The following is a 13,103-nucleotide window of genomic DNA, read 5'->3' on the forward strand; positions in this document are numbered from 1 at the left end:
AGCAGTCTCAGTTGAATGCACAGTCTTGAAACCTGACTGATTAGGATCAAGAAGGTCATTCTGAGAGAGATAGCAGGAGAGCTGGCCAAGGACGGCACGTTCAAGAGTTTTGGAGAGAAAAGAAAGAAGGGATACTGGTCTGTAGTTGTTGACATCGGAGGGATCGAGTGTAGGTTTTTTTCAGAAGGGGTGCAACTCTCGCTCTCTTGAAGACGGAAGGGACGTAGCCAGCGGTCAAGGATGAGTTGATGAGCGAGGTGAGGAAGGGGAGAAGGTCTCCGGAAATGGTCTGGAGAAGAGAGGAGGGGATAGGGTCAAGTGGGCAGGTTGTTGGGCGGCCGGCCGTCACAAGACGCGAGATTTCATCTGGAGAGAGAGGGGAGAAAGAGGTCAAAGCACAGGGTAGGGCAGTGTGAGCAGGACCAGCGGTGTCGTTTGACTTAGCAAACAAGGATCGGATATCGTCAACCTTCTTTTCAAAATGGTTGACGAAGTCATCCGCAGAGGGGGGGGAGGGGAAGGAGGATTCAGGAGGGAGGAGAAGGTAGCAAAGAGCTTCCTAGGGTTAGAGGCAGATGCTTGGAATTTAGAGTGGTAGAAAGTGGCTTTAGCAGCAGAGACAGAAGAGGAGAATGTAGAGAGGAGTGAGTGAAAGGATGCCAGGTCCGCAGGGAGGCGAGTTTTCCTCCATTTCCGCTCGGCTGCCCGGAGCCCTGTTCTGTGATTGATATACATACACAAACACATTCCATGAATCTAGAAAAACTCACTGCTTTTTTGGGAACCAACGGAGCCTGTTGTCCAGCTCCTTGTCCACTGATCTTCAGTTGGTTGTCGGCATGGTTGTATGCGCTGCAAACACATATTTATGTTTTTAATACACAATTATCAATTTTATTACACAGTAGGTCTACACATTGATTGGCTATGTACTGTTTTATGCATCGAAATCAAAATACCTTTTAGTTTAAATAAAAACATGTTTTTAGAAATTCTTGCAAATTTATTGCAATTGAAACACAGAAATATCCACATTTACATAAGTATTCACACCCCTTTTCTAGGACACTCCAAATTGAGCTCAGGTGCATCCAATTTCCTATGAGCATCCTTGAGATGTCACTACAACTTGATTGGAGTCCACCTGTGGCCAATTAAATTGTTTGGACATGATTTATAAAGAAACATACTTACAGTATATAAGGGTCCACAGTTGACAGTGCATGTCAGAGCAGAAACTATACCATGAAGTCCAAGGAACTGTCCACAGATCTCCGAGATTTGTGATGAGGCATACAGCGCATTCAGAAAGTATTCAGACCCCTTGACTTTTTCCACATTATTACGTTACAGCCTTATTCTAAAATTGATTAAATATATTTTTTTCCTCATCAAATCTACACACAATACCCCATAATGACAAAGCGATACAAACATTTTTTTTTTGCAAATGTATTAAATATGAGAAACATATACCTTATTTACATAAGTATTCAGACCCTTTGCTATGAGACTCGAAATTTAGCTCAGGTGCATCTTGTTTCCATTGATCATCTTTGAGACGTTTCTACAACTTGATTGGAGTCCACCTGTGGTAAATTCAATTGTTTGGACATGATTTTGAAAGGCACACACCTGTCTATATAAGGTCCCACAGTTGACAGTGCATGTCAGAACAGAAACCAAGCCATGAGGTCAAAGGAATTGTCCGTAGAGCTCCGAGACAGGATTGCTGGGGAAGGGTACCAAAAAATGGCTGCAGCATTGAAGGTCCCCAAGAACACAGTGGCCTCCCTCATTCTTAAATGGTAGTTTGGAACCACCAAGACTCTTCCTAGAGCTGGCCGCCCGGCCAAACTGAGCAATCGGGGTAGAAGGGCCTTGGTCAGGGGGGTGACCTCTGTGGAGATGGGAGAGCCTTCAAGAAGGACAACATTTCTGCAGCTCTCCATCAATCAAGCCTTTATGGTAGAGTGGCCAGATGGAAACCACTCCTCAGTTAAAGGCACATGACAGCCGGCTTGGAGTTTGCCAAAAGGCACCTAAAGGACTCTCAGACCATGAAACAAGATTGTCTGGTCTTATGAACCAAGATTGAACAATTTGGCCTGAATGCCAAGCGTCACATCTGGAGGAAACCTGACACCATCCCTACGGTGAAGCATGGTGGTGGCAGCAGCATCATGCTGTGGGGATATTTTTCAGCGGCAGGGACTGGGAGTCTAGTCAGGGTCGAGGGAAAGATGAATGGAGCAAAGCACAGAGAGTTCCTTGATGAAAACCTGCTCCAGAGTGCTCAGGACCTCAGACTGGGGTGAAGGTTCACCTTCCAACAGGACAACGACCCTAAGCACCCAGCTAAGACAACGCAGGGGTGGCTTTGGGACAAGTCTCTGAATGTCCTTAAGTGAACCCGATCGATGTGAGATTTCCTGTTTTTTTTTTATTTTAGAAATGTAAAAATATTCACACATTTTCGCTTTGTCATTATGGGGTATTTTGTGTAGATTGATGAGGAAAATGTTTAATTTAATCAATTTTAGAATGAGGCTGTAACGTAACAAAACGTGGACAAAGTCAAGGGGTCTGAATACTTTCCGAATGCCCTGTATGTATCCTTTGTCACACTAATGTAAAGTGTGAAAAACAATAACAGGCTGACTACACCGCTCGCGTCGCATGCACGAGCGTTGCAAAATAAATTTAGAAATCTATGTTTTTCAATTATTGCACTCACACTGCTCGCGTGCGCTAATGAGCGTCTGCGTTGCCAAGGGCTAAAATAGAAGTCAGTTCTATTTCTGATGCAGATCGCGCTGCAAGTCCTGCTTCTCCTGTCTCCTCATTGGTTTCTAGAAGCAGGTACCCACGTGCCATCTCCTCATTGGTTATACCCACATGGGTGACTGAAAGACGAACAAAGTCAGTGGCGGTAATGCACCTAATTTATGAAAGTTGCCAATGGCAATATAAAGTCAAGAGAAGAAAAGCCTGGAAGGAGGATGACTAGAAACAATTCGGTTGACCTTTTATGTGTGGATTAATTGGCGGAGTAGAGGACCTTGTGCATTTCAGGTAAAATAACAACTCTATGTTTATATCCCAGGACAAATTAGCTAGCAGCAGCAAGCTAGCTAAAAATGACAAATTAGCTAGCAAGTGCAAGCTAGCTAGCTAAATTGCCATAAATGTTTAATGTTTTTCAACCTGTCCCAAAATTAATACAATTTGTTCAGAGTTTGTTTTGATATTTTAACCTGCGTGTCGTGATCGCGTTTGGTGTGGGTGGACAAAATACATTTATGCACGATGGCGCACGTGCGCAGCCGGTTTGGGTTCCGTGTAACACTGTTTGTGTTTGCCTGGCTGAGTGGATGAGCTGAGTTGTCATAACTCGCCCCCATTAGGCTACTTGCAATTTGGGTGGGTTGCGGGTGGATTGAATAAAGAGAAAACAATGCATAAAAAAATCCAGAAATGTACAATTCTTGTGCAATTTATATCTATTGGCTACACTGAGGTTTTTCTTTCATTATGTTTATCTGCCATTTCTGCATAAGCCTGAGCTTTAGGGCCTAACTGTCCGCGCTCCAAGTAGGCCTACATGTCAGTCGCCAAATGCTTTTGGGAAAAAGTTAGTCGATCCACCACATGTAATATTAATTCCTGCAGAATTAAGCATTTCTTGCTGTACACCCTCACAGAAAAAAAGCACGTGTGAAATCATGTGGTTTTGGAACGCTTCACATGTGAGATTTCACGTGAAAACAAAAATTTGTCGTTATGATTCTCACAGTGACTTTAGTGCTTTCAACTTACATTGTGTATGTTTTTTTATACAGTAATTATTGAACTTACCTGGGATTTTAACTCTCAAACTCTTGGTTCACCGCGTTCTGATCTTTCTGCTACACCACCACACCTGTGTTAATAACTGAATTCACCTGTATTCCTATTCCTATTCTTAAAATAATCAATTAGAAATATTATATTTATCCTAGTTATTCAGGAGTAACATTAAAACAGAATAATATGCCTCACCAACATTAGACAACTACACAGAAAACCCTCAAATTACTGAAATAAGTCAATTAAATCAATGATGAGAGAATAGTCAGAAACTGATAACTAAAATAGCAGCACAGATGGAACTATTTTGCTAAGTGCAGAGATGTATTATAGGTAATGAATATGTATAGGAATGTTACAGACTTTGTGGCGCTGCAGAAAGATCAGTGCATCTCAAATCCAAAGGTTATGTGTTCAAATGCCAGGTGGGGTCATACTTTAGCTGAACAGTGTTCCACTAACTTTAAAACCACCATACCATTTCATTACTTTACTTAAAATTGTTTGGGATGGTGTAAGAACAACTGGGACCATTGTGACGTCCTGACAACTGGTAAAACAAACTCTTACAACATCCCAAACCATGTTTTTACATTTTAAGTGTTCCAAAACCCCGTTTTGGGGGGAAATTATACACCAATTTGACCTGGGAACAGGAGTGGAGAAATTATTTCTTTCTTTCAGCATCTTGAGAGAATGTGAATGCGTGGTTAGAGACCGAGTTTGAAGGTGCTGATTGTAAAGCTGATTGTACGTGAAAGAAGTAGAGATGACAAGAAACTATACTGATGTCAACTAGATTGAAGCATTAATTCTGTTGAGCAAGTGTTTATTTGGTCTTCTAAAGCAACACATAATGACAGAAGAGTAGCTGCATGTTATCTAATTATAGCGGTTGACAAACAAATAGCCTACCAAGATGTGAGCTGTTGTGTGTGGGGAAGAGGAATTCAATCACCCTCTTTATCCTCTTCAAGTCGTTCTCCTCATCATTCAGTTAACTCAAATTAAATGTTGAAGTCACATTATCTATCTATCTATCTATCTATCTATCTATCTATCTATCTATCTATCTATCTATCTATCTATCTATCTATCTATCTATCTATCTATCTATCTATCTATCTATCTATCTATCTATCTATCTATCTATCTATCTATCTATCTATCTATCTATCTATCAATCATCCATTGACGTCATTCATTCAGTAATGAGACACATTAGCGCGAACATGACAGCGTGGTACCAACGGCCAGCGATTAGAAATGTAACAACCCCCATTTTAAAAATTCTCACAACTGAGTAAATACACCTATTTAGAAAAAGCCAGGGAAGAAGGAGGATAACATTTATTTAAATTACAAAATCAAAATGGCAGTTGGAACTCTTCAGAAACCACCGGCAAAGTTATTAGCTAAATACTCTTGGCTTTCAGCTGTTAGGATACCAGAAGGCAAAAATTATGTTTCTATGTTACACTTTTACACAACTATTTGTTTATATGGAAATGTTGTATATTATAATCCACATCTACATTGAAACAAAAAAATAGCCCTTTCTATATAATTCTTATTCGTGCTTATGAATTTACCATGTTAAATTTGACTGCACTATTTAATTCATTCCAAGTTAGCTCACTGATTTGAGGGTTTGTTAAGAAGAGAGAGAACAGAGAAAGAAATTGATTAAATTGAGATGTTTAGACACTGGCTTACACACAATACCACATAATGCCAAAGTGGTATTAGGTTTTTAGAATTTTTTACAAATTCATTAAAAATGAAAAGCTGAAATGTCTTGAGTCAATAAGAATTCAACCCCTTTGTTATGGCAAAGTCTAAATAAATTCAAGAGTAAAAATGTGCATAACAAATCACATAAATTCCATAGACTCACTATTTTTGCAATAATAGTGTTTAACATGATTTTTGAATGACTACCTCATCTCTGTACCCCACACATACAATTATCTGTAAGGTCCCTCAGTCGAGCAGTGAATTTCAAATACAGATTCAACCACAAAGACAAGGGAGGCTTTCCAACTCCTTGCAAAGAAGGGCACTAGTAACGTGTACGCTGGGAGTCGGGAAACAAGTACAGGGAGTGCAAATGTAATAATAAATAGAACATAGTACAAAACACAAAAAGCGTACAGACATGAAACAGAGTCAATAACGCCTGAGGAAAGAACCAAAGGGAGTGACAGATATAGGGGAGGTAATCAGGAAGCTGATGAGTCCAGGTAAGTCTCATGAGGCACAGATGTGAGTAATGATGGTGACAGGTGTGTGTAGTAATGAGTAAACTGGCGACAATAGCGCCAGAGAGGAGGACCCCATCCCTGACGTGCGGCTCCAGCCGCAGGATGCCGACCAGAGGGATGGTCCTGAGGGACCAGGAGCGGGCCAATCGCTTCGGCTGAGGTGCGGGAACCTGTAGAGCCAGCTGAGGCTCGGGAACCAGTAGAGCCAGCTGAGGTGCGGGAACCTGTCGAGGCATGGGAGCCCGACGAGCCAACCGAGGCTTGAGAACCTGTTGAGACAGCCGAGGCATGGAAGCCTGACGAGCTAGCTGAGGCATCCCCGGTAGCGTCGGCAATGAAAGCCTGACAAGACAACCGAGGCTTGTGAACCTATCGAGCCAGCTGAGGCATGGAAGCCTGACGAGCCAGGTGAGGCATCCCCGGTTGCTTCGGCAGCTGCCCTTGGACCCCACGTCACCAGTAAAAAATCCCTGTTGCTTCCCTTTGGTGAGGCGTTATTCTGTAATGTGTACACTGGGAGTCAGGAAGCAAGTACAGGGAGTGCAAATTTAATAATAAGTAGCTGGCTTATCAGGATCCCATGCCTCAGCCGACACGTCGCTACGTGCACCTGTGCTTCATGAGACTCACCTGGACTCCATCCCCTTCCTGATTTCCTCCTCTATATCTATCACTCCCTTTAGTTCTTTCCCCAGGCGTTATTGATTCTGTTCCTGTGTTTTACATCTGTACGCTACTCGTTTTTCTTGTTTTTGATCCATGTTTGCTTATTAATTAAATTCACTCTGTGTACTTGCGTCCCGATTTATTAGTGCACACGTTACAGCACCTATTGGTAGATGGGTAAAAAAAATCAGACATTGAATATCTCTTTGAGCGTTGTGAAGTTATTAGTTACACTTTGGATGGCGTCACCTAACTCAGTTGCCGGAGAAGAAGGAAACCGCTCAGGGATTTCACCATGAGGCCAATGGTGACTTTAAAACAGCTACAAAGTTTAATGGCTGTGATGGGAGAAAACTGAGAATGGATCAACAACATTGTAGTTACTCCACAATGCTAACCTAATTGACAGAGTAAAAAGAAGGCTTCCGATAGGCTAATTAACATAATTTTAGTCAATTAGAGGTGTACCTGTGGATGTATTTCAAGGCCTACCTTCAAACTCAGTGCCTCTGCTTGACATCATGGGAAAATCAAAAGAAATCGGCCAAGACCTCAGAAAACATTTGTAGACCTCCACAACTCTGGTTCATCCTTGGGAGCAATTTCCAAATGCCTGAAGGTACCACGTTCATCTGTACAAACAATAGTACGCAAGTATAAACACCATGGGACCACGCAGCTGTCATACCGCTCAGGAAGGAGACGCGTTCTGTCTCCTAGAGATTAACGTACTTTGGTGTGAAAAGTGCAATTAAAATCCCAGAACAACAGCAAAGGACCTTGTGAAGATGCTGGAGGAAACAGGTACAAAAGTATCTATATCCACAGTAAACGAGTCCTATATCGACATAACCTGAAAGGCCGCTCACCAAGGAAGAAGCCACTGCTCCAAAACCGCCATACAAAAGCCAGACTACGGTTTGCAACTGCACACGGGGACAAAGATTGTAATTTTTGGAGAAATGTCCTCTGGTCTGATAAAATAAAAATATAACTGTTTGGCCATAATGACCATCGTTGTGTTTGGAGGAAAAAGGGGAGGCTTGAAAGCCAAAGAACATCCCAACCGTGAAGCACGGTGGTGGCAGCATCATGTTGTGGGGGTGCTTTGCTGCAGGAGGGACTGGCATACTTCACAAAATAGATGGCATCATGAGGTAGGGAAAAAGATGTGGATATATTGAAACAACATCTCAAGACATCAGTCAGGAAGTTAAAGCTTGGTCGCAAATGGGTCTTCCAAATGGACAATGACCCCAAGCATACTTCCAAAGTTGTGGCAAAATGGCTTAAGGACAACAAAGTCAAGGTATTGGAGTAGCGTTCACAAAGCCCTGACCTCAATCCTATAGACAATTTGTGGGCAGTACTGAACAAGTGTGTGCGTGCAGAGAGGCCTACAAACCTGACTCAGTTACATCAGCTCTGTCAGGAGGAATGGGCCAAAATTCACCCAACTTATTGTGGGAAGCTTGTGGAATGCTACCGAAATGTTTACATCCATGTTAAACAATTTAAAGGCAATGCTACCAAATACTAATTAAGCGTATGCAAACTTCTGACCCACTGGGAATGTGATGAAAGAAATAAAAGCTGAAATCAATCATTCTCTCTACTATTATTCTGACATTTCACATTCTTAAAATAAAGTGGTGATCCTAACTGACCTAAAACAGGGAATTTTTATTAGGATTAAATCTCAGGAATTGGGAAAAACTGAGTTTAAATGTATTTGGCTAAGGTGTATGTAAACTTCCGACTTCAACTGTATGTTCTATTTCTATGTAAGCCTCCTTCCTTCTACATCAGAGACCTTTCCAGTCTTTTAATATAACAATTTTTAAATTAACTTTATTGATCCCCAGTAAATGTTATTACTTGGTTTTATGTACTCCAGTTTCCGTTGTGTTTTCTCTTTCAGATCTGACCCCTCTTTCTCCAACTAACTGACCCATGTCTGATGGAGAATAGTGAAATCTAGACACACGTGCACACACACCCACAGTCACTGTCACTCAGTGCCAAAAAATGTCAAGAAATGCCAAAGACGGACTCGATGCTCATTCATCAATCATTTCAATGTCGTTTTTAAACTTTGATCATTTCAACTGCTGCCATTTTGTATGTGTACCATTGTTGCTCTTCTATGTTACACTTTGTTGTTCCTATGTTCAATAAATCCTGTTCCTGTGGGTTATAGAATGAATGGACAATCTGTTCCTAATGTAATATGTACAGACATTGTAAAGGTAAAATATTATCATTTGACATGACCAAGTACAAACACATGAAAGTTTTTTGTTATTTTCATTGAATGCTTAATTTTGGTTGTCAGTTAACACAGCATTGATCTGTATTGCCAAAGAGCTCTAATTTTGTTTAATTGCTCCACAGAGCATTTCCCCAAGGATTAAGGCTTGTTTAGGTGGGTTTTTGAGGAGTTCAATCAGGCTTTCTTGTGTCTCCTTCAGCTATATTAACAGAGGGGCTAGTCTGTATTAAAGCAGGCATAGGGTTATCTGCAGTTATTGGTACTCTGTTTGTGGTCAACATTTGCGGACTCTTTGCCAAGGTCCCTGGCCAAACAGGTGAGAGCAGAGCAGACTGAGCATACGTTAGACTTCCCCCCAAGTCGCTGGACGCAGGGCCTAGGGTGAGAACTGGGCACACTGCTCTGTTGAGGGGCTCAGTATAGCTTCCTCCGCTTGGATGAGGCCCCTGCAGCAAAAGTGGAGCCGCCGCAGGTGGCCGGAGTGGCTGACAATTTAGTTAATAATGGCAGCCTGCTGTACCCTGGTTGGCCTTCAACTTGAGATACTCAATGGGGGGGGGGGGGGCAGCACTGGCATACTGTAGCCTGCAACATCCGCCTAGAGTAGCTCAAACTGTGCATGCAATGTTTGCAAAAACTCCTTCCAGTGACGTGCAGGCTGTTATGAAAAGACAAATAAAAAATCTAATTATACAAACACATTTTCCCCCCAAAAAATTGTTCATGTTTTTTTCTTAATGATTTAGCTGGTTTTATGATTCAAAATCAGTTTTACATTGCCGATCGCAGTGCTTACCTTCCCCTTCATTGAAATGTTCCTGACTCCAGTCACTGTTGATGGACATGTCAGGCATAGGGCTTTGCTGCTTTCTCTATGACGCTAGCTTCATTAGTTTAACAAGAGAATGTGCTAGGCTAGTTTGTTTGTTTAAACCTGAGTGTGACTGAGGGGGGTTTTCACACCAAATTGGATTGGTGCGGTTTTTCTGAACTCTGGTGCATTTGCCCCCTTCGTTTGGTTAGCTTGGACTGGTGTGAACACTATCTGCAAACGACGCACCATGGTTCGCTCAAAAAAGGGTAGTCTGATTCAATTCGTACCATGGTGGTTTCTCTGCAGGTGAGAATGCATTCCAGACCAAACACAGGAAAAGAACCAGAGTCTTGCACTATTATTGGTCGTTTGACTGCGAGCATTTGATGAAATGCAAGTAGCATCATAACTTGAGATCTCTGAAACATGTTCTGAGTAGCAGGGCATTTATGAGCGCATTCTATGCAGATTTGGGGAGATGGGGCTATACTGGGGATATATGCTACTGGATATAGGCGATTCACTTCGCAGTTAATCGGCTATCGCACTGCCCCCCCCCCCGCGTGTTGTTGGAGGACCAAAGTGAAAGTAATATGAAGATTGGGACACAAGTGATGCTTGATGATAACCATAAATGGATTTAACTCAGGGGCTGACAAAAAATGTATAAAAATTGTCCCTAGCAATTCAGGCACACCAGCCCCCTTTAGAATGGGCAAAATGAGTGACCTAAGTGACTTATAGCGTGGTATGATTGTTGGTTCTAGGAGCAGCAGTTCCAGTATCTCAGAAACGGCCGTCCTCCTGGGATTTTCACCACAACAGTGTCTAGGGTTTACCGAGAAGGGTGCGACAAACAAAAAACATTCAGTCAGCGGCAGTCCTGTGGGCCAAAAAAGCTTGTTGATGAGAGAGGTCGAAGAAGAATGGAAATAATTGTGCAACCTAACAGGCAGACCACAAACAGGCAAATAATGGTGCAGTACAACAGTGTTGTGCAGAACGGCATCTCGGAACACACAACTCGTTGGTCCTTGTCACGGGTGGGCTATTGCAGAAGACGACGACCACACCGGGTTCCACTCCTATCAGCTACAAACAAGAAGACGCAGCTCCAGTAGGTACATGATCACCAACACTGGACAACTGAGGAGTGGAAAAACATTGCCTGGTCCAACGAATACTTGTGCCTTTTGCTGATGGCAGAGTCAGGATTTGGTGTAAGCTGCATGAGTCCATGGCCCCATCCTTCCTGGTGTCAACGGTACAGGCTGATGGTGGTGTATAATATAGAGCCAAACTGGCAGTACATGTATCAGTGTGTGTCTCTCTCTCTGTTTTCTCCCTATGCCCACTACACATGACTGCTGCAATTGCAGCTGCATTACTGGGACCAGAAGACCAGGGGACTACACTGCCTGTGCTGGGCCCAGCAACTCCTTTCCCCTTAGGGTAAAACTTTATTTTAAGGCTCCTTACTAGGGCTGTGGTGGCTATTACATTTTGTCAGCCGGAGACTGTCAAGCAAATAACTGCCGGTCTCACGGTAATTTACGGTTAATTAACATAAACACACTTAGCATCTCCTGGCTTCCACGCAAAGCCTACAAGCCACTGATGCAGACCTTTGGAACATCTACATTTTAAAAAGTTTAATAAATCCATTTAATATGGCCTACACCATCACGATAAATCCGTTCTTTATTTTAGACCGGTCCGAACAGAATAGCATACTCTAAGTTGTCCTTATGTTAGGCCATGATCTGGCTATGCCATTATGGCTGTGGGCTACACTAGTTCATTTAGCAGACAATGCTCCCTAAAAAAATCCTGCGGGCGTCCTTATCGAATTCCCGAGGCGCATATTGGAGATGTTCTAAAAACTGTCCACATTTACTTTTCGTCAGCCAACAAGATGAGTAGTCGTAATGGACAACAAAAGCCCTAGCCTATGTCAATCTACTATCCCCCATTGTACAAAAGTTGACCTATTCTATTGGTCAACTTGTCCTTCCTCGTGAGAAATAAATATTCCAAACATAGTCTGGGACAGTTGTGGGATGCAATAGATCTCAAATTAATACAACCACTAGCATAAAAAAAAAACGTTTAAAAGCAATGAGGCTGATGCAACAGATCAGAACGTTTAGCTTAAAATGTTGATAAACTATTAAGATATTTTTTTCACATTATAAGCGCAGCCATGCCCACATGGCAGCAGGCTAAAAGCACGAATGTTCCAAAATACAATCAATTAGGGGAAAAACACCATTCCCAAAAGTGACCGCCAATGCAATTTATGCATGTATTGTTTTATTATAAAGGTGCATTTTTACTATTGTAAAGTGGTTGTTCCACTGGATATCATAAGGTGAATGCACCAATTTGTAAGTCGCTCTGGATAAGAGCGTCTGCGAAATGACGTAAATGTAAATGTAAAAAAAATGATCTTCCCTAAACTTCAAACTCACGCGCCACCTATGTGTGCCAGTTAGGCTCTACACCGGTTGTAAAGCAGATGTCTGTGCTTCATTTTAAGAAGTTATTTGGCCACTTTAGTTGTGATAATAACCTTATCAAAACATGTGCGCTATACCACGCTAGGCTAGGCTACATGAGGTGTGCGACTGTGATTCGAAAAAGTCGCAAAAAAGGCATGCACTGTTTCTTGCCTTATTGCACACAAGCTGGGCATCAATCACAAACGATAATATAATATAAGTGATAGGCTAATATTGTCACCCATCAGACTATTCTTGATTTAATCTTGCCTTTACATATACTAATGTATGTGTGAAATTTGTTTTGATTCAGAATGGACCATTATCATGCGCCTGTCTTGAAACAGGGGCAGGGGGGGAAAAAATATAGGTAATCTATGCACTTAAATAGCAAATGGCTTTTCCCGTGGTTTATTTTCATGCCAGCCAGGTAGGCTATACTCCTGTTGTAAAGTGACACATTGTGCTTAATATTAGGAAAGTTGATAAATAAATAAATATATATAGTAGGCCTAGCCTATAGAAAGCTTATGGATCCTCCTCTTTTTAATAGAAGCCATCACTATTTTCTCTCACAATTGCATAGCCTATAGAAATGTTGTGCAACTTAAGCTCATGGGCTCTCATTAAGTGTTTGATTAGATTTTCGATTACATTTGCAATGACGTCAGAGTGATTAGAGGGACAATAGAGTGCTGAGTAACAGGCAGTTAGCAAGTTTGGTAGGCTACTAATGA

The 13,103-nt window shown here is 42.0% G+C and overlaps 1 protein-coding gene across 5 annotated transcripts in view; it reads left to right on the top strand.

Annotated features, from left to right (window-relative positions):
• The window catches only part of trpm4a (transient receptor potential cation channel, subfamily M, member 4a), a 72,791-nt gene extending 63,815 nt beyond the window's left edge, over positions 1 to 8,976 (top strand). For all 5 annotated transcript variants that reach the window (XR_006769387.1, XM_045716112.1, XM_014192262.2 and 2 more), the window contains one exon: positions 8,701 to 8,976. Coding sequence is in view for 4 of the 5 variants with exons in the window: in XM_045716112.1 (XP_045572068.1) it covers positions 8,701 to 8,729 (29 nt within the window). In the remaining variant the exon portion in view is untranslated. The remainder of the gene's footprint in view (positions 1 to 8,700) is intronic.
• Positions 8,977 to 13,103: the final 4,127 nt, after the last annotated feature.

The sequence above is a fragment of the Salmo salar genome, chromosome ssa03 (assembly GCF_905237065.1).
Source record: "Salmo salar chromosome ssa03, Ssal_v3.1, whole genome shotgun sequence".
NCBI lineage: Eukaryota > Metazoa > Chordata > Actinopteri > Salmoniformes > Salmonidae > Salmo > Salmo salar.